This window comes from Carassius carassius, chromosome 26 (assembly GCF_963082965.1).
Source record: "Carassius carassius chromosome 26, fCarCar2.1, whole genome shotgun sequence".
Lineage (NCBI taxonomy): Eukaryota > Metazoa > Chordata > Actinopteri > Cypriniformes > Cyprinidae > Carassius > Carassius carassius.
Genome location: NC_081780.1, coordinates 29,395,877 through 29,418,621, shown reverse-complemented (window position 1 = coordinate 29,418,621; position 22,745 = coordinate 29,395,877). Strand labels below are relative to the sequence as shown.

The following is a 22,745-nucleotide window of genomic DNA, read 5'->3' as shown; positions in this document are numbered from 1 at the left end:
TAACTCTCCAGGAGCTGGGTTGGAGACCCCTGAAATACAGCTATAATATTTTGATCCGAACAAATGTTTACATCTGCTTAATATCAATGAAAAATTAAATTCTTTCAGGAATCCAAAACAAAATCAAATATTTGTTCAACAACATCAAAACAGATTATTACTGTTGTCAAAACATTTCACCTTTCCTTTCAGAGACTACTCCCTTTATATTTATTAATACATAAAAAATACATTCAACTCATCGATTAAGAAATGAATCACATACTAAACAAAAACCATACACCTAGTAAGATTGGCATTTTTTATTCTTTTTAAATATTGATTATTCCAACTACATATTGTGAAACCAACATATATCGATCTTTTCTTACAGCTCTCACTGCTAGTGTATATATACACTCACATTTAGGTCTTTCTCAATTACCTCCTTAAATCACACTGACAGATGTTTCTTTTGACTTACCCTCTGGTACTCCCTCAGATCTTGAATGATATCACTCAAGGTCCTCACTGTGCTGTTTGTGCAGACTTTCTCCTCGAAAGCATAAACCAAGCGTCGCACAACTGACACCTCGGATCTAGTATTAACTAGTATGTCATTTGTGTTTTTGGTCTGTTTAGATTGCGACAACCCAACATCGCTGAGCTTTAAAGCAGTCCTGCAAAAAAACACAAAAAACTGACACTCATTTCCCATTCATTCAAAATACTACAAGCATTTCACTGTCACGCTAGCTATGCATAATCTATATACAAACCTGTTCCCTTTCAACACCTTGTTAGTCTATAACATTTCTCTTTATTATAATCCATTCTTACACAAGACACAAAACTGCCACCTTCACTGAAACGCTTCACTCTGTTGTGCTAAAACCGCCAGTGCATTATACTTGCTGGCAAAACACCAAAATACAAGCTTGCTTATTTCATTTCTACAAAGATCATAAATATACAAGTACATATAAAATATTACATAACTATTTGCTATGTACTTTTCCTCTCCAAATTACTTTTTTTATAGCTAAAACAAATTTTTCATAGTTTCTCCCCACTGTTTTTATGCTTTTATACAAAATGAATACAACAACCCATCTATAATTTCACCCCTCAAACTCTTTTAGATTTTAATTATATTAAATCTTTAACCGTTATCAGTTTTCGCCACATTGTCGTTCCCTACAACTCAAACATTTATAACCAATTTATTTACAACAAGAAAATACACATTGAAATAAAACTTGTGTGTAAATAGTTTTGTTGCTGTGACAGCCATACCTGTACAAACAATATAGGAGTTGAGAAGACAGAAACACGCGTGTCTGTATCGCAGAAAATCGTCAGATTGTGAGGGCGCAGGCGCAGCACTCCTCCTCTATACGAGTCCTCAGATCATTTTCAAAATACAAGTCCCGACCTCACTCAACAATAAACAATGGTGAACACAGCAATTTCCAGGTTTTCATCCCATTTAGGATGTCAAAATAAAATGAACAACAACATATGTTAAATACAACTTTTCTTCCAAACCCACAATATTCCAAAAGTATACATACTTTAGGGGGTCATAAAACACTTTCAAGCAACAGTGAATCATTTTTTCGACAGGTCAACTCTATAACCAAACCCCTTTAAGTGAGCGCTCAGAGTCGTTTCTGTTTGAGACCCTTTCAATTTTTCTATATTATACAGTACAAAATCATGATTATACATTGCTACACAGCTCAGCCACACATTAAATAATCCATGTACTAACTGAATGTACTTTACTTCATGTTAATGTATGTGTGATTCCATCATGCACTGTCGATTCAGTACACCATGAACATAACATTAATTATATTTGCATAATATTATACAAACAAAATACAGGTTGTACAAGTTATACAATATATACAATATACTATATTCCAGAGCCTTTACTTTAACATATTAATATGTTTTCTCTGTTTCCCACATAGCAAATGTCTTCTGGCCTACATCCGGGCCACACAATGACTTTTCCGTCAGCCCAAGTACCACAAACAATGGCAATTTATTATTGGTGCCAATTCTTACGTAAACCAAAATCCCAAAATCTGAGCCACACCCGAGCCTTATATACCCAGACCCAGATCCGGGCCAACACTATATTGCCATCTGGGAATTTTAATATTTCATATTATTACCTTTTATATTACTATTATTGCAATTATTCATTTTGTGACATACTTTAATGTACACACAATCTATGCACATAAAGTACCTTAAACTAAATACCCACGCATCATGTACCTGTGCATTAAAAAAACATATTGCATTGCTTTTCTATTTATTTTTATAAAGAACGAATCAACCAATAAAGATTGAGTGTATACAGACTATAAGAGAAAAATAACAGATAGACACATGTGACTTAATCATAATAATTTATTACAGATATAGTAGTCAAAATGACGATTCATTGCAGTTGCAGTCCACTCTGGCAGAATATAATATTAGTGTGAGGAGCAGGGCATAATTTCAGTTGTTAAACACTGAAAATACTATCAAGCACAATGTCCTGAAGGAGCGTGAGAAGTTTCAAAACAGCGCCACCTTTTTTTCAAACACTTATAACTTTGGGTGTGGTCGACTTATTTTCACGAGGCTCATCAAATTAGACTCCTGAAACCTTACAGAGTCCTACGATACCAAACATGCTAGGTTTCGCCTTGCGGTTTGTGTAACATTGTGATTTAGTGCTTAAAAACCATTTGGCTATATCTTCACAACCACTTGTCTGATCAAGACGAAACCACCGTCAGAAGTTTGAAAACATGTGCCATTATCACCTCACACTGACCATGTCACATGATTTTGGTAACAGCGCCACCTACTAATCTGGAGTAATAAACATTAATTAATTCTTAATTATACACATTTTTGAAAATTTCATAAGTTTTGATTGCATTAACCTATTGTAATGAAACTGGTCTCAAAATATTCCTTGGGTCATGCCGACAATATACATATCAATTATGTCATAATAAGCTGAACTTCCTGTCGCCCATTTTGATTCATGTTGTTAACCTACTTTTTTATACTTCTCATCAACCATTGGTCCGATTTTCACAAAACTTAAGTAAAAAAATCTTCAGACTGTGCTGACAAAATGTTATGGATTTTGTGTCGATAGACGTAACCGTTGTCGTACAGCGCCGCTATAAACTTTAAGTACTGTGTCAAATTTACTCTTAAGGCTATACCTCTTCAAAGCGTTGACATAATGACACCAAACTTTGTATGTGCAATAGTCAACTCACACTGACCAGTCAACACTAATTAGGTAACACCGCCACCTATTGGTCAAACGTGATGAGCCAATAAATCCTATTACTAGTTGTTGTGTTTATTGTTTTCAAGCCATTTTAACTCAAATAATCTTAAAACGGTTTTAATTACTCATTCCTTCCGTTCGTCTAAAGTTTGCTTCTGTAGTGCTTGGCCCCGTAATTGCTGCTTGCAGCTATATTTTGAAGTTGGTATTGCATTTTGGTTCATAATACATTATGTTCATAAATTTGATGCGAAGTAGATTTTTTTTACAGGATTTTAAGGTTTTAAACTGGCTTTACCATCAAGAAAAGAGGAGCATTTCACATATAGGCCATCTGTACTTTTCACCATCAAAAGGAAGCAGGTGCATAAACACACTTCTTTTTTATTGTTTACTCCATGTAGTTCTGAGAGCATGAGGTGCATATTTTGATTTTTCAGATACTGTACATCAAGGTAAGTGCACAAAGGTCTCTTTCACACCCTCACACACACACACACACACACACACACACACACACACACACACACACACACACACACACTATAATTTGCTGTTATACTCCATATAACTCCATATACAAGCCAGAAACCAAGCCTTTTTTTTGCACAGGCCTATTTAAAGGGTTAATGGTCCCACCTAGTGATCAACTGTAAAAATACATTTTTTTACCTCTTCCCAAAAGTGAAAACCACAAACAATCAAGAATGTATGATTATATGGTGCCATGGCTTTGCAATCAAAAAATGTCGTTATAATGGAAGTCAATGGGGCAAAAACAGCCACCAACAACAAATTAGGGAGAAAAAAATTAAATCTAATGTTGCACAAAAACTAAAAATGCATCAAAGCCAATCTTGTTACTAATCTTTGACATGCCCAAGACTGTGATAAAAGGTAAAAAAAAAATCCAGTCCACAATCACTTTTTATATTGAAAATATGTAATTTTGTGTGTTTTTTTCCCAAATCAGTGACATCATTTATGAACTTGGTAATTAAAAAGTTAAAATCTTGGATTTTCTTTTTAAAATTTGGTAGTTTTGATCAGGACTGAGGTTGATTAATAGATTTATGCCAAAAAATTGAAAAAAAATATTTATCTGATACATTTTTACAGCAGTTTATTTAGTGGATGTTTTCATCCACGAACATCCCGAAAGGGTAGTGAATTTGCCCACAGTGTACCGTTGAGTTTTTGAAAAATTTCAAAGCATTTTCCCAAAATATGAGTCAAAATAAGATTTGTCACCAAAAATCATTCCATTAGCTCAAACACAGAGAAAGTTGTGGCCAAAATAAGACTCAACTTTACCCCCTAGTGGACGAAAACGTCCCCAACAACGCACAAGGGTTAAGAGACCCAGAGTCTTATTTTCTCTTGCATATTTAATATTGCACTTTAATTAAGCAAAAACACATTTTATGTGATTACTCGATTAATCGATGGAATTTTCGGTAGAATACTCGATAACTAAATTATTCGATAGCTACAGCCCTAGCTCCAACCCTAATCAAACACACCTGAACAAGCTAATCAATGTCTTCAGGATTACTTATGGTACAGACAGGTGAGGTTTATTTTCAGGGTTGAATCTGAACTCTGCAGGAGAGCGGCTCTCTAGGACCAAACATGAAATTTGACACAAAGAGATGAGCCACGATCCAGCTTTTCTTGCAAAGACTCAGATGTTCCTTTTATACCCAAACATGATCCCCTCACCTATTACCAATTCACCTACTTACTGTGAACTGTTTCATTATGATATTCTATAACATTTTCACTTTTATTTGGCCTTTGGCCAAACTTTTTTTTGAGTGTGTTGCAGCCATCAAAATCAAAAAGTTTATGTTCACGGAACACACTTTTTGAAAACACAAATACGTTTAAATAAACGTTAAAGAGAATTAAACACTCACAGATTCTTGATTTCAATGCATTTTACAAAACATCCAAGCATTTTCTGATTATGGTGTATTGTATTTACTGTGTGTGTATTTTTACAGACGGGTCCACCACAATAATTCTGCGGACAAGAGGCAAACTAAGAAAATGGATGTATAAACAAACAAGTTTTGCCAATTTAGCTTTCTTGTAAAAAAATAACTACAAAGATATACACAGGAATATTCATTCATCCATACCTGCTTTTGGCCATTCCAAATATTTACCTCCGTGAAGTTGGCATCTCATAAAATAAAATGATTACCAAAACCATGCTATTTGTTTGTGCTACGTTTGTGCCGCAATGATAAACGTTTGTGCTGGTTTGGTCTGAGTGTCACGGGACGCACACAAACAGATCAAGACCCAGGGTAATCCAGAATCATAAATCCATCCAGGCAAAGGTCAAATCCAGATAAGCGGTCCAAAACAAGAAACACAAACATAATCCAGGGAACACAAAATGACAGGGTGACTTTAAACAAGGACTCCATCACAAAGTCAGAAACAAACAGGTTATATATAGGCAGGTGCAAACAATGTAAGTGGGAACAGCTGTGTGCAATGAACAGTGATGAGTCCAGATAAAGGCTTGTGTGAAATGCAGTTCCTGAAGTGGGGTGACGATAAGGGGAAGTGAGACCTCTAGTGGACACCCAGGATACACAAACCAGACACTTTGACACGACCCCCCTCTCTAAGGAGCAGCTTCCAGATGCTCCTCTGAAAAAACAACCAAGGGAGGTGTAATGGTGGATTAACATAAATCTGTTCTTTGAAGCCTATCAAATGACATCCGCCAGTCATATGTAGCAATATCTTAACATGGCTAATACAGAATGGATGACAAATATAAAACTTGCATGATTATTAACTTCCTGTTTGATTATTATAGGACATTATTATAGGTTTATTATAATTATTATAGGACAGATTATTATAGGACAGAATATAGCGGTCCTCTCAGAGAAGGTGTGGGCAGATTTAAGCCAACAGCAAAGAATCTTTATACTTCGTGACAAAAAGACACAATATCTGGCAAATCCTTGAGCTATGCACAATCAATACAAATCCAAGATCAAGATCCAAACCCCGACAGTTCACAAGAAAGCTCAGCAGATTTACATTCACCAGAGTCAAAGGCAGATGCACATCAGTGTCACACCCAGGGGCTGGCTATGCTTTAACTAAGCCACACCCCTTCTCAACTTCCACCTCGAGGAGGTCCCCAAACCCGACCCAATGGCCAAACAACACGAGAACAAGTAAGTGATAAAACAATCTTTATTTAAATATCTAAAAATAGCTTGGGGAATAGGGAAAGGGCAATTAAAACTAAACTCTGACTCGGCCCTCCAGATGGGCTATGGCCGGGAAGAGGTCAGGGAGCAAGGGGGCCACGGGGATCCGGGGCGTGGGACTCGGGCCCCGGCCTGAGTCTTAGGTATCCGTAGCGCCCTCCTTCTTCCTCCTCTTCGCTGAATACAGCTCACGGTAAGTACTGGTTCACACAGTTCGTTCTCGAGGTGCTCACTCTCTTTCTCTTCCTCCACAGGCAACGGGCTCTTTCTCTTTCTCCACAGGCAACGGCTGGGACACACAGGCACAGTTAATTCAGCTTGGTTTTGCTCTCACCTCTTCGCTGATTACAGCTCACAGTAAGTACTGGTTCACACAGTTCGTTCCTTGGGTGCTCACTCGCTTTCTCTTTCTCCACAGGCAACGGCTGGGACACACAGGCACAGTTAGTTCAGCTTGGTTCTGCTCTCACCTCTTCGCTGATTACAGCTCACAGTAAGTACTGGTTCACACAGTTCGTTCCTTGGGTGCTCACTCGCTTTCTCTTTCTCCACAGGCAGCGGCGTAAGTACAGGTTTCCTCAGTCTCTCCTCGTGTTACCCACTCTCTCTCCTTTTCTCTCCACAGGTATCAACTTGGGCACAATAGCACAGTTAGTTTGCTTTGAATGGCTCTCACCTCTGGGCTGGACACAGCGTACTGTAAGTACAGGGTTCGCTCTATTCCTCCTCGTGTTATTCACTCTCTCTCTCCTTTTCTCTCCACAGGTATCAACTTAGGCACAATAGCACAGTTAGTTTGCTTTGAATGGCTCTCACCTCTGGGCTGGACGCAGCGTACTGTAAGTACAGGGTTCGCTCTATTCCTCCTCGTGTTATTCACCTCTCTCTCCTTTTCTCTCCACAGGTATCAACTTGGGCACAATAGCACAGTTAGTTTGCTTTAAATGGCTCTCACCTCTGGGCTGGACACAGCGTACTGTAAGTACAAGGTTCGCTCTATTCCTCCTCGTGTTATTCCCTCTCTCTCCTTTTCTCTCCACAGATATCAACTTGGGCACAATAGCACCGTTAGTTTGCTTTGAATGGCTCTCACCTCTGGGCTGAACACAGCGCACTGTAAGTACAGGTTTCCTCTGTTTCTCCTTGTGTTACTCACTCTCTTTCCTTTCCTCTCCACAGGTATCAACTTGGACACAAAACACAGTTACTCTGCTTTGGATGGCTTTCACCTCTGGGCTGGACACAGCGTACCGTGCTATCTCCGGAGATCTGAAGCACGCTCACAACATATACTGTACTGAACTAGGCTAGGACCAGCAATCTCCTTGTCCTCCCACGCCGAAGTGCGTGAAGGCGGGGGTTTATCTGACAGGACACACGGCAATACACAGCAGCCCACAGCAATATACAACACCACGTCAAAATTATAGGTTTTCACAGCACGAAGACTCACCCACCACACTCAGTGTACGGAAAGGACACCCGTCTTCCTTCACTTCGCTTGGTTCGGATCTGGCGATGGAATATGCGGCCTAGCTAGTGATGTCGTCGTTGTGACTACTTCAATAAGTATTCCTTCGGCTCTCCCACCACACTATATTAGGGGTAGGGCCGCCCTCCTCCTCCTGGAGAGATCTACACAACGCCAGGTCAATATACAGGGCACTTTCGACTGGCTCTTAGTACTCACATCAATGCCACTTCCAATCCCCTTTTTCACGTCGTCTCAGTTCGCCGTATAATCTGTTCACTTCTCAACCTTTAAGGTTCGCGATGTCTTCACAATCATACAATTCCAGCCTGAGGGAGAGAGAGAGTTAGACAGCTACCAGCAGCGTACCAAGACGGGCACAACCCAGTGCTTCACACACACCAAAAAGAGCTTCCCAGACTGGGAAATAACTTGGCCTTAAGTACTGCCTTGTCCAGCGTATCCTCCAATCACCAACCGCTGTCCCTAACTAGGCACAGGTGCATCGAATTCCCTGATTTTCCTTCTTACGGCGCTACCGGAAGTTCCGGTGTTCTGTTTTTCCGGTCCGGGCGGAAACGCTTCCGGGCGGAACCAAACTTCCCGAATTTTGGTTCCGCCCCTAAAGATCGTCACCTTGTGACATCCTCCCCCGCCAATCCGTTCTAGTCCCTAGAACGTCCTCGGGCTGTCCACTCCCCATAGCGGGCAGGGGGTCGGCCTCGGTTCTCTCGCCGGGATCGTCTCACTGGTGAATCGGGCTCAGCTTGTTCAGGGGCTGCTTCTGGTTCTCTCGGGGCGATCGGGGGTGGTGCCACCACGGGTCTCCCTGGTACCACAGCCCAACCTTCAATCCAGGGGGCCGCTGGTACAGGTTCCGTGGGGACTTCTTCCACGGCTTCAGGGTAGTTAGGGCATGGGCGAATCATGTTCCGGTGCACCACACGGTCGGGGCCTGACTTCCCTTCTGGCCGGATGGTATAGACCGGCTGCCCCGGCCTCTGCTGCCGGCAGACTACATAAGGGGTGGCCTCCCAACGGTCACTCAGTTTCCCCTTCCCCTGCCGCCGATTATCTCTCACCAACACCCTCTCTCCTGGCAGTAGAGGGGCTTCTCTAGCAGTCCGATCATACAACCGCTTACTTTTCTCTCCTGCCGTCTGTATCCTTTTCGACACCTGCTCGTAGGCGAAATGCAAGCGCTGGTGATGGCGCCCCACCCACTCCGTTACACTTGCTTCCTCTTGGTCGGCTATCACTCCTAGGACCAGGTCAGTAGGCATTCGTATGTGTCTGCCAAACATCAGGTAAGTGGGAGCGTAACCCGTAGTACTATGTATACTGTTGTTATAGGCCTGTAGGAGGTTTGGCAAGGCACTCACCCAATCGTCCTGCCGTTGTTGGTCCAAGGTCCCCAGCAGCCCCAATAGGGTCTGATTGAATCTCTCACAGCCGCCGTTCCCCTGAGGATGACACGAAGTGGTGTGAGTTTTCGTGCAACCGTACAACTGGCATAGTTCTCTAATTACCCTGGACTCAAAGTTGGCTCCTTGATCGGAGTGCAGAAACTCCGGGCATCCGAACGTCTGGAAGACGGCCCGCCATAAAACTGTAGCGGTGGTGGTTGCAGTCTGGTCGAGGGTGGGGATAGCCCAAGCGTACTTTGTGAACAAATCCGTTATTACCAAGATGTTCTGGTAGCGATCTCGTGGTCGGCCCAGTGTCAAGAAGTCCATAGCCATGATATGAAGGGGGGCCTTCGCATGGATGGGTACCATTGGCGCTCGGACCTCCCGTCTGGACTTAAACAATATGCATCTCGGGCAAGCTTGAATTAGGGCGTGCACCGATGCCTCTAGCCCGGGCCAAAAGAAGAATCTCCTAAGCAGGGACACGGTCCTCTCCTGTCCCTGATGCCCCAACTGGTTGTGGTACGCCGAAACTAAAGCCGTTACCTCATCTGCGGGTACCACGATCTGGCGTACTTCTTCGCCCAACTTCGGGTCACTGACCCTTCTGCACAAAACGCCATCTCTCAGCTCCAGCCTGTCCCATTGCCCCAGCAGCCTCCTCCCAGTATCCGTCTGGGCTAACCTCTCCGCTGGCGTCAGCCGTCGGCCCTGTTCCAGCCATTCTCTTACCAGCCGCACATCTTGATCCCTGGCCTGTCTCTCCCTCCACCGACGGGGATCCCATCCCCAGTTCTCAGGCACGGCCTCTTGTCTGCTGCCTGGTGCCTCTACTGCTCCTACCATATAGCCCTCCTCCGGGCTGGCCCCTCCGGGGCTTTCCGCTTCGGGCAGCCTTGAGAGGACGTCCGCGTTCGTGTGTTCACGCCCTGGTCGGTACTGTAGTTGATAGTCAAAGTTGGCCAGTTGGGCCACCCACCGCTGCTCCACGGCTCCCAGCTTCGCCGTCTGTAAGTGTACTAATGGGTTATTGTCTGTAATGATCGTCACCTTGGCACCCCAGAGGTAGTCTTTAAATTTCTCACTTAGGGCCCACTTCAACGCCAGCAGCTCCAATTTGAAAGAACTATAGTTCGCATCGTTCCTCTCGGCTGGGTGGAGGCTCCGGCTGGCGTACGCGATGACCCTCTCAACTCCGTCCTGCCGTTGAGCCAACACCGCTCCCAGCCCGAGATTGCTGGCATCTGTATACAAAAGGAATGGTTTTGTGAAATCTGCGTATGCCAAGATAGGGGCCTGTAGCAGCTCCTGCTTCAATGTCTGGAACGCCGACTCACAATTTGCATCCCAGTCTACGTTGGGCGACCCCCGGCCCCGGTTACGACCTGTGCCAACCAGCAACTGATTAAGGGGTTTAGCAATTTTTGAAAAGTCCTTTATGAAACGCCTATAGTATCCCACAAATCCTAAAAAGGATCGCACTTGCCTCACTGTCCTCGGGGCCTTCCAGTCCTTCACGGCCGATACCTTTCCAGGATCGACGGACACTCCAGCCGCACTGACCACGTGGCCCAGAAAGTTGACTTCTCTCCGTAGTAAGTGACACTTATTGGGCTGTAGTTTCAATCCGTACTTCTCCATGGCCCGAAAGACTTCCTCGAGGTGCCTCAGGTGTGAATCAAAATCTGGGGAGTAGACAATCACATCATCCAGGTAAACTAATACTGACTCCATTAACTGACCTCCCAAGCACCGCTGCATCAGCCGCTGGAAGGTGGCCGGAGCGTTACAGAGCCCGAAAGGCATCCGGTCCCATTCAAATAGTCCAAACGGGGTTGTAAAGGCAGTCTTCTCCCGGTCTGCTTCGGCCACCTGCACCTGCCAGTAGCCACTGGCCAAATCTAGGGTAGAGTACCATGCCGACTGCGTGAGGCTGGCAAGCGAATCTTCGATCCGTGGCAAAGGGAAAGCGTCTTTCTTAGTCACGAGGTTCAGCTTACGGTAGTCCACGCAGAATCTCCAAGCCCCCGTCTTCTTTTGCACCAGCACTATGGGGGCCGCCCACGGGCTGCTGCTTTCCCTAACAACTCCTTGCTTCAGCATGCCTTGCAGGAGTGTACGTACCTCGGTATACAAAGTGGGCGGAATTGGGCGATACCTCTCCCGGCTGGGCCCTGCATCCCCGGTAGGTATATGATGTTGTACCACCTGGGTGCATCCGTAGTCTTCGTCGTGGGTGGCGAACACATGCTGCCATCTCCGAAGGAGGGCCTGTAACTTCTGTGTCTGTGCTTGCTCTAAATCCTCCCCTTGTAACGACTCACCCGCCAGGTGGCTCGGCACACTCCTCTCCATACCACCCCATGGGGTGTCTACTTGTGTCAGGGCCACCTCGATGACAGTGGGGCACACCTGACGAAAACTAATATCCCTCTCTTCCCTTACTTGGTGGGATGTAACCGTTGTCAGACGGGCTAATCGTTGGTGCCGATGTAGTTGCACCGCGTATGGATGTACATTCCGTATCCTCACGGGGACTCTCCCCCGCCGGACCGTCGATAATCCTCGTGCCACTTCCACTTGTGGACAATCCACATGGGGCTCCACCAGCACCCACTCTTCTGGGCCCGCTCTTCGGGGCGGTACTCGCGCCCACACAACAGCCTCACTTTTTGCGGGGACAGACAAAGCAAAACGACACATCACTCTTCCTACCTCTTCCTGTTCCCTGCGGACTTGGCTCATTTGCACCCTTCGACAGTCAGCTACCACACACTCCCACTTGGGCCTCTCTGCAGGTGGTATCTTCGATACGGGCCTAGCCCGAAATAGCTCTTCCCAGCAATCAGCGAGGACATTCATGCCCAACAGGGCTCGATGTGCACCCAGACAATGGTCTTGCACGATAATCACACCTTTCTGGGGGACCATCACTCCGTGAACCTCTAGGTCCGTCAATCGGTAGCCAATATATGGGATGTCGAGGCCGTTTGCGCCCTTCAGAGTAAGCCAGGGGGCCTCCGCCCCTGGTGCCCCTTGTTTCCCAAACACTTCTTCGGATAAACTCTCAGCAAACAACGTCACTTGGGAGCCTGTGTCTACCAGGCATTGAATCTCCTTGCCGCACACTCTCACCTTCGCCACGGGGCTACGCCCAATCATCTGGCTCCTAGAGCCATATCCTCTTCCAGGGTCTTCTCGAGGGGTCCCGGCCACACGACCCACAGTGGCCGGCCGACCTAAAAACCCCCTTCTGACGCCCTGCGGGGCCCACACTGACGGCTATAGTGACCTGGTTTGCCACAGCGGTTACAGATGGGTCGCCCTTGCTCGTCCCATTCGAAACGGGGCCGGTTAAAGTGGTTCGGGCGCCTGAACGGCTCTCGGCCTCCCTCTGAGTACACTCGGTCTCGGGGCGCCGGCCGTGGTTCCTCCCGCGCCCGTCCTTGGCGCAATTCTCCTACGAGGGCTTTAGACAGTTCAGACATCTGGTCGCGGACATCTTTCAAAAGTTCAGCCTTCAGTGCTTGCTTCCAGTCAGGGCCTCCGGGTTGTGCTGGTGCTACTTCACTGACAACCACACACACTGGGGAACCACTCACCTCAGTCTCATCACCTTCCAGGGCCAGTGCCTCTTTCTTCAGATCTTCGAACGTAAGACCCGGGTCCCTTCGAAACTGGATACGTAGGCTCTGTCTCACCGGACCCTCCTTCAACCCCAGAAGAAACTGGTCCCGCAATAGAGTCTCTCCATCTCCCAACCCGTGGTCCCGACGGGTCTGTAGTCGGGCGAATTGCTCTCGCAACCTCAGGGCGAAAGCTCTAATCGGTTGGCGGGGGCCCTGCTTACAATTGAAGAACTGGGAGCGAAGGACAGCTACGGGGGTGTGGTCACCATACTGTTCAGTGAGGAACTGGAACACGGTTTGGGCGTTGGCTCTAACGGCTTCGGGGGCGGCATGCACCTCTCGCCGCGCTTCTCCATCCAGGGAGTTTAACACAAATTGAAGCCGCTGGGCTGCACTAAGGCCCTGTAGGTCGGCCAAGTACTCTAGTTGAGCCTTCCATTCAGACAATCGTACCTCGGATTCTGTCCCCCCATATTTTTGAATCCAGGGGCTCCCCATAAAAACGGGCATGGCACGGGGTTGGGCTGAAAGCCCCGCGTTGTCGGTCATTGGACGACCTTGGTTACTCAACTCGAGGTGGAAACCCTGCCGACTACGCCAAATCTGTCACACCCAGGGGCTGGCTATGCTTTAACTAAGCCACACCCCTTCTCAACTTCCACCTCGAGGAGGTCCCCAAACCCGACCCAATGGCCAAACAACACGAGAACAAGTAAGTGATAAAACAATCTTTATTTAAATATCTAAAAATAGCTTGGGGAATAGGGAAAGGGCAATTAAAACTAAACTCTGACTCGGCCCTCCAGATGGGCTATGGCCGGGAAGAGGTCAGGGAGCAAGGGGGCCACGGGGATCCGGGGCGTGGGACTCGGGCCCCGGCCTGAGTCTTAGGTATCCGTAGCGCCCTCCTTCTTCCTCCTCTTCGCTGAATACAGCTCACGGTAAGTACTGGTTCACACAGTTCGTTCTCGAGGTGCTCACTCTCTTTCTCTTCCTCCACAGGCAACGGGCTCTTTCTCTTTCTCCACAGGCAACGGCTGGGACACACAGGCACAGTTAATTCAGCTTGGTTTTGCTCTCACCTCTTCGCTGATTACAGCTCACAGTAAGTACTGGTTCACACAGTTCGTTCCTTGGGTGCTCACTCGCTTTCTCTTTCTCCACAGGCAACGGCTGGGACACACAGGCACAGTTAGTTCAGCTTGGTTCTGCTCTCACCTCTTCGCTGATTACAGCTCACAGTAAGTACTGGTTCACACAGTTCGTTCCTTGGGTGCTCACTCGCTTTCTCTTTCTCCACAGGCAGCGGCGTAAGTACAGGTTTCCTCAGTCTCTCCTCGTGTTACCCACTCTCTCTCCTTTTCTCTCCACAGGTATCAACTTGGGCACAATAGCACAGTTAGTTTGCTTTGAATGGCTCTCACCTCTGGGCTGGACACAGCGTACTGTAAGTACAGGGTTCGCTCTATTCCTCCTCGTGTTATTCACTCTCTCTCTCCTTTTCTCTCCACAGGTATCAACTTAGGCACAATAGCACAGTTAGTTTGCTTTGAATGGCTCTCACCTCTGGGCTGGACGCAGCGTACTGTAAGTACAGGGTTCGCTCTATTCCTCCTCGTGTTATTCACCTCTCTCTCCTTTTCTCTCCACAGGTATCAACTTGGGCACAATAGCACAGTTAGTTTGCTTTAAATGGCTCTCACCTCTGGGCTGGACACAGCGTACTGTAAGTACAAGGTTCGCTCTATTCCTCCTCGTGTTATTCCCTCTCTCTCCTTTTCTCTCCACAGATATCAACTTGGGCACAATAGCACCGTTAGTTTGCTTTGAATGGCTCTCACCTCTGGGCTGAACACAGCGCACTGTAAGTACAGGTTTCCTCTGTTTCTCCTTGTGTTACTCACTCTCTTTCCTTTCCTCTCCACAGGTATCAACTTGGACACAAAACACAGTTACTCTGCTTTGGATGGCTTTCACCTCTGGGCTGGACACAGCGTACCGTGCTATCTCCGGAGATCTGAAGCACGCTCACAACATATACTGTACTGAACTAGGCTAGGACCAGCAATCTCCTTGTCCTCCCACGCCGAAGTGCGTGAAGGCGGGGGTTTATCTGACAGGACACACGGCAATACACAGCAGCCCACAGCAATATACAACACCACGTCAAAATTATAGGTTTTCACAGCACGAAGACTCACCCACCACACTCAGTGTACGGAAAGGACACCCGTCTTCCTTCACTTCGCTTGGTTCGGATCTGGCGATGGAATATGCGGCCTAGCTAGTGATGTCGTCGTTGTGACTACTTCAATAAGTATTCCTTCGGCTCTCCCACCACACTATATTAGGGGTAGGGCCGCCCTCCTCCTCCTGGAGAGATCTACACAACGCCAGGTCAATATACAGGGCACTTTCGACTGGCTCTTAGTACTCACATCAATGCCACTTCCAATCCCCTTTTTCACGTCGTCTCAGTTCGCCGTATAATCTGTTCACTTCTCAACCTTTAAGGTTCGCGATGTCTTCACAATCATACAATTCCAGCCTGAGGGAGAGAGAGAGTTAGACAGCTACCAGCAGCGTACCAAGACGGGCACAACCCAGTGCTTCACACACACCAAAAAGAGCTTCCCAGACTGGGAAATAACTTGGCCTTAAGTACTGCCTTGTCCAGCGTATCCTCCAATCACCAACCGCTGTCCCTAACTAGGCACAGGTGCATCGAATTCCCTGATTTTCCTTCTTACGGCGCTACCGGAAGTTCCGGTGTTCTGTTTTTCCGGTCCGGGCGGAAACGCTTCCGGGCGGAACCAAACTTCCCGAATTTTGGTTCCGCCCCTAAAGATCGTCACCTTGTGACATCAGCAAAGGCAATGTTATGAGTTTGAGTTTAGTCTCTCTCATCAAAGATTGACCGTGTAGTTTTCTTGGCAGTCTATGGGACAGTCACAAACCTCCCAGTTCTCAGGCAAAATATCTTAAATTGTGTTCTTAAGACAAACAAAGCTTTTACGGGTTTGGAACGACATGAGGGTAAGTGATTAATGTCTACATTTTCATTGTGGGGTGGGGTATTCCTTTAATTGTTCCAAGTCATTAGTGTCAATCACTACCAGTATCATGTACCAACCACCAGATGAAATATAAACATGGTTGTAGATGTGTTCATGACCAAAGACACAATGAAGGGGTCCCGTTTTTTTCAGTTTTGCCACTTTAAAACGTTGACACACACAAAATATAAGGGACAGATTGAGTTTGTATTTAATCCACCAACCACAAGCAATCCACCACAAGTAAATAATCTGTCATTCTTTATTAAAATAATATTGGAGCTCCTAATTTTCTTGGAGTCATACATACACCACAGTATCACTGGTGTTAAAGGATTAGTTCACTTTTAAATAAAAAATTCCTGATAATTTACTCACCCCCATGTCAGCCAAGATGTTTACGTCTTTCTTTCTTCAGTTGAAAATAAATTAAGGTTTTTGATAAAAACATTCCAGGATTTCTCTCCTTATAGAGGACTTTAATGGTTGAAGGTCAAAATTACAGTTTCACTGCAGTTTCACAGGGCACTATACAACACCAGACGAGGAATAAGTTTCTTATCTAGCCAAACAATTGGGCATTTTCAAAAAAAACAAAACAAAAACAAACATCCATGTCTTGCATGACTTCACGTAATAACATTGAAAAGGTCACGCTTTTATGTAGGTTGAAGTTAGGTTTTCATAAGATTAAACATCCAGGATACGCACACGAAGTGACCATTTTAAACGATAAACTAAAGACATTTGAATATGTATCACTGAACATACAACTTTTGAACGGTCGTCCTCCATCATATTTTTAAACACTGAGTCGGTACTTCCGCCTTTGTCAATTGTGACCCTAATTACATAAAATCATGGACATGCATCGCAGAGCAGTGAAATGAAACCATTTTTTTTTTAGAAAATGACTGATTTCAATACAAGTGTTGTATATAGATTCCAGAAAGTGGTGGTCGTTTGAATCTACTGGTTCATCAATTTCCAAATTTTGGTTTTTAAAGTATTTTTCTCTATTGTTCCACAGTAGTCTTTTGTGATTTTGTTTTTCAGACTTTCAGAATAAGTGAACCATAATGTCTGATTGGATGTATCTTTATGTTTGTTAGAAAGTCGTCTTTGTTCTTTCCTGACCTTTGTGCATTCATTATTAAACCATTTGTTGATTTATGTTTGCTTTGCTGTTTAATGTTAGAGTTGCTAATGCTTTGAATATGTGATTTTTGTAATTTGTTGTTGCTAAGTTTATTCCATTAACATCAGTCCTGCTGAGAAAAAAAAAAAACAGCACATGCTGGTTAGGTATGTTTTGATGCTGGTCCTTTGCCAGCACATGACCAGCATAAACCAGCATCACAACATACCTAACCAGCATATGCTGCAGAGTTTAGTTCTAACCCTAATCAAACACACCTGAACAAGCCAATCAAGGTCTTCAGGATTACTAAGGCCACAAAAAAAAAGTGTTCTCTGCAAAACATCAGCACTCCAGGACCGACGTTTCCTACCCCTGATCTAAGGTGAGCTAGATTGGTTCCATCTGAGTTTGGCTTTCAAAGAAAACAGATTTTAAGATTCATCATTTTCATGAGTCATGAGGTGGAATATTGAGTGCACAGAGGTAAAGATCATGCTGTGATATGTCTGATTTCACTTCAAGACAAATAGATTAATTTTAATGATTTTGATCAAGTTCTTTAAATTGTCTTTGTGACAAATTAGTAATCGACCTCAATCACGGCCATATTTTATTTACTTAAAACAGAACTTTTTCCTTTCAAACTGTTGAGGAGTTCATCTTAGTTGTGGAGTATTAGTAATCCTAGTATTCTAGGATTTGTCTGCCTTTACAGATGCCTCTTTTCTTTGTGAAGGGTAAATGCTGACAGATAGTGTTCAGTGTAGAAGAGCAGGTTAGTCAGGACACTGTGGTCTTGGTCAGCAAACAGTGTTTCCATTGTTTCCTTCATCTGCTTCGGTCTTGTCAATCAGAATCAATCATTCAATGGCCCATAATATAAAAAGCTATAAACAATCCGGGTCAGCATCATACCTTTGGATGATTCCCTTCATTTTCTCCGTTTGTGGGTGGTACGGAGAAGCTCCTTTTAATACCCAACCTCTGACAAAAGGTCAAAACTAATCTGTGAAAATAAGTGTACAGTATACTGAGAAATGAGAATAAACTTTTATTGTTTTAACCAAAAGCCCATTAGGTGACATGTTACCTTATTGACAAACTCTTTTTGAAGCTCCAAATTTATAGGAAGAAAAAAAAAATGCAGTTAGACACTTCCCTTGCACTTTTTGAAGTCAGTGGGTAGGCCTCTGTCTGTCCACTTAGTAAAATAATCAATCATAACACAGATGTATTGATTCCCCTTCTCTGGTTGGATACAATTTCCCAACCAAATCCATTCCCATCTATTCCAGATGCTCTGTGATCTGAAAAAAAGAAAGAAAAAGGGTGTATAGAAGGACAATATGCATTTTATAAATTTTTGACACTTCTGTCATTGGATATACTCCCCTTTATCGTGATGTAGACCTTCTGGCCTGGCATTCAGGGCACTGGGATATCTACAAAATGTAATGTTCTGTGTTAATACGTTCTAGAGATTTGGTGATTTTTCTTTAAAATAATGAGCAACAAATGAGTATGCAAGAATAAAACTCACCCATTTGTGGATGTTCTCTTTAATGCCAGGCCAGTAGAATCTGGAACTGATGGCATCTCGAGTCTTTTCCATGCCACAATGACCCCCCGATTTTTAGTTTGTGATGTAGACTTCATAACATTGGCTATGAACTGCAAAAATCGATGTATGCATCATTTCATTGTTTAATAATAATAAGTTGCACTACTTTGCTGTAAAATGTACTTCGTTTAAATAACTTTGCTACATATTTTTCTGCTTCTATGGTTGTGAATGTATGTATCTGAATTGGAATCAACTAGACACAAAACACAATTGACTGTACATAAAACTTTGGTCTTTATGGAAGCATATGGATAGCAGTATTCCATTTGTAATGTAATATGCAAAATGACAATGCAATATTTAAAATGGCAATGCATTTCTGTATTTACATTTACATTTTTGCAACGTTTGGTGCAAAATGAAAATAAAAATTAAATTACATAATTTTCATTTGCCATTTCACACACTAGTTTTAATATGTAAAATTAATACTACTTTTAATGCTTTAAGTTGCAATATTCAAATGAAAATGTATTTCAGAAATGATTACATATGTGTAACATGTTAAAGCAAAAACTGTGGCAAAGTTATCATTCAAATGTTATTCTTCTTAATTGCATTTACACTCACACTCAAGACACTTACGATTGCATTTTCATTCAATGTCCCACAATGAATTCAAAAATTCAATGTGCACATTGAAAGTGCATTCCGAGCCGATCACGTCTCCGCCTCCTCGGTCCACGTCAATCACTGCATGAACAAGGCGGGGCTTGCAGAAGGTCAAGAGACTCAAGAGGATTCAAGTGAGAGAACATGGACAAGACGGTTGGTCCGTGTAAGATTTGATTATAAAAACGTTTCCGTTACAAATCGGTTTATGCCTTCAATATTTCATTCGCACTTGAGGGCAGAGCTGAAACTGAGCAGAGCTGCTTTCATCTGATTGGTCGAATCGCTCCACCTTCAGCTCTGTCTTTTCATTCTTTCAGGCAGAATAAGAGTCAGTGCGAGTGTAGCACTGTAATGTCTGGGGCTTGTGTTATGTTGTTAGGTAGCTCAATGTTGTTGTGACCACCACATAATATTAAGGCTATATACTTTTTTATACTGGTTCAAATCTTGTGTCAAACTAATGCAGAGTGATTTTTTATTTTATTTTTTTTTTTACTTTTTTTAGTGCCGTTCATTCACGCACAACAATTTAGGGATGAATTATTGGTGAAAATACATAATAGATTGTGTCCTGTCGTGTGCTGAACATACGAAGAATAACTATCAAAGAGATTCTGTCTAAAGGGCAAAAAATATAATATACTGTAATGTAATTAAATGTATCGACTAGATATCTAATGCAATATGTAAGGCAAGTTTATTTATATAGCACATTTCAAACACGGTGGCAATTCAAAGTGCTTTACATAAAATCAACTAAAATAAAATAGTTTTGAGTCTAGATTTAAATGTGACTAGTGTTTTAGCACATCTGATCTCTTCTGGAAGCTGATTCCAACTGCGGGCAGCATAGTAACTAAAGGCGGACTCCCCTTGTTTTGTATTGATAACAGTTTCAGAATAATTAAAATGTATTTAATGTATAGTGAACATACCTAAAAAATAAATAAATGAATAAAAAATCTTATTTATTCTACAGGAGATCTGGACCTGGCCAACTCAACCCGGACAGCTGAGTCCTTAGCCATCTTCAAGAATCGGCTTAAAACCCATCTCTTCCATCTTTATTTGACCTTCTAACTTTAAAACTCACTATTCTAATTCTATTCTTTAGCAGGTTTTTTTTTTTTTTTCATTTTTTACTGTATTTACATCATATATATTTGATAGTTATGAATACATCATTGTATTTTAAAATGTTTTTCAAGTGTAACACTTCTGTAAAGGCTAGGGACAGTAAATGGACATTCCCATAAAATGACCCCTATCAATAACAGACCTACTGGTAAAACTTTATCACAGTTTGTTAAGATTACATGGAGGTGGCATAATGTTCAGTCTTGTGCCAGCTCACAAGAGAGTGAAAAATTTGAAAATGCAGACAAAATATGACAGAAGAGGCACTGCAAAAATTAATATCAGTTCCATCAGTTTTGCTTTGCACCTAAAAGTTGGTTACAATCCGCCATTAAGCAAGAGAAGAAGAGACGGGACTTTTATTTTGGTCTGGCGATGTGACGTCACGAAGCTGCGCTCCTGCGCTTGTTGTGATTCGGCTGAAGAAAGGTTTGTGCTCAAGTTCGTTAATCGTTGCGATATGTTCAATCAACTTACACGTTTTTACAAGCTACACGAAGTAAATGGATCAATCTAAAATGCTGTAATACTTTTTGTAAAATTATTCTTATGAGTAAACCGCATATTATTAACAGAAAAGTGGCGTCTCATTTCGCTCCCGATAGAACTGAGAGAAACCGAGTCTGAATCATCTGAACCGAGTCATTCGTAAAGTGATTCAGTGATTCGAAGCGCGAGAACACAAACTGTGTAATGCTAACTTTAACAAACCAGCTGCATATGTTTTCATGAAAGTGCATCTTATTTAATATTGTAATACAAATAATAGAATACCAAGTATAAAGCATAAATACCTAAATATTAACTTTATGTATAATTATGTGTTAATCAGGTAATTTAAGTACACTGACTCTACTGAAATATGGAGGTTATTGAGATGCACCCAGAGATGCAGTTTCCGTTCATTTTAGAGAATAATTTACTTTCTGTTAATTACTCTCATCTTAAACAGGACAAAGAAAAAAAACTCCTGCTGAATCAATTGAGATCCACGTGACACTTTAATAAAGATGGCGTTTATTAAAGTAGAGAGTGAAGACTTGAAGATTGAAGAAACATTCAGAGTCAAACATGAAGATACTGAGGAACAAACAGGTTGGTTTTCATTCACAAAGCTGAACTCACTCGTTTGATCCTTATGTCTGTAGAGCTGGACATTGTAATGAGTGATATTTGTAAAGATAATTACACAAGTGTAGTAATTAAAGTCTCATGAAACCCCAAAACACATCTTTTTGAGATGTAATCATATATTGCACTCGTTCGGTCTATTATTAAGGGGCTTTCTGCAACACTTAATGGCTTTTAAGAGATACTTCTATCTCTTCTATCTATTCTAAGGGTGAATGACATTTCACCTAAAGAAACCCTTAAATAACATATAATATGTAATTATTCTATGTAATGCTCATGAAGTGTAAGGGAAACTTTAGGGCGATTTTAAGGGGAAATTACACTTAAGGTTTACGCATCTGTGCCCTGATCTCAAAGATGTAGAAGGATTGTACAAAGCCAACACACCCGAAGGAGATTGGAAAGGGCAAAATTATAACAAAATCTTTTAGCTACTTCTGTTTTGAACCAGCAACCATTTGAGCGATTTTAATAGCGGTGTAACTGACTCAAATTTCCTGGCAGCAGCATCCTGTACTTGTTGAAGATGTCCATATCCATTTGAGTCCAGAACAAACCCTACACTTTTTACACTAGCTGTAATTAAACCAGACTGTGAAGATTTTAAGCATTGAGCCACTTACTGATTTCTACAGCCAAGCACTATGACCTCCATTTTAGGGTTGGGGGGTAACGAAATACATGTAACGTCGTTGTGTATTTAAAAAAATAATATAAGTAGCTGTATTTCATTATAGTTACATTTAATATGGGCGGGAGTCAAATAACAGTTAAATCCAAAAAAGTATTTTAGATTCCTATTAAAATACGACTGACTAAAACGCAAGAGAAAATCAGAAAGCCAAGCATGGAATTGTCATATAAACACAAAGATGATTTTACTTAATGTGAAAAGGGACAACATATTTATTTATTTTACCCTTAACAAAACTTGTCTCTGCTTCAAAGGAACATCTAACCTTGACAAAGCATTGTAAAGTAAGTTGTTT

General features: G+C 42.9%; 1 protein-coding gene across 3 annotated transcripts in view; it reads left to right on the top strand.

The window, feature by feature from the left end:
* The window catches only part of LOC132106047 (gastrula zinc finger protein XlCGF26.1-like), a 161,006-nt gene that overhangs the window by 134,328 nt on the left and 3,933 nt on the right, over window positions 1-22,745 (top strand). The window contains exons 1-2 of one of the 3 annotated variants that reach the window (XM_059511657.1): window positions 21,007-21,051; window positions 21,575-21,717. The exons of 1 other annotated variant lie outside the window; for it this stretch is intronic. In XM_059511657.1, coding sequence (XP_059367640.1) covers window positions 21,633-21,717 — 85 coding nt within the window. In that variant the 5' untranslated portion in view covers window positions 21,007-21,051; window positions 21,575-21,632. Of the gene's footprint in view, window positions 1-17,576; window positions 17,629-21,006; window positions 21,052-21,574; window positions 21,718-22,745 lie in introns of those variants that run through there. One more of the 3 variants, XM_059511658.1, reaches the window with a different exon arrangement.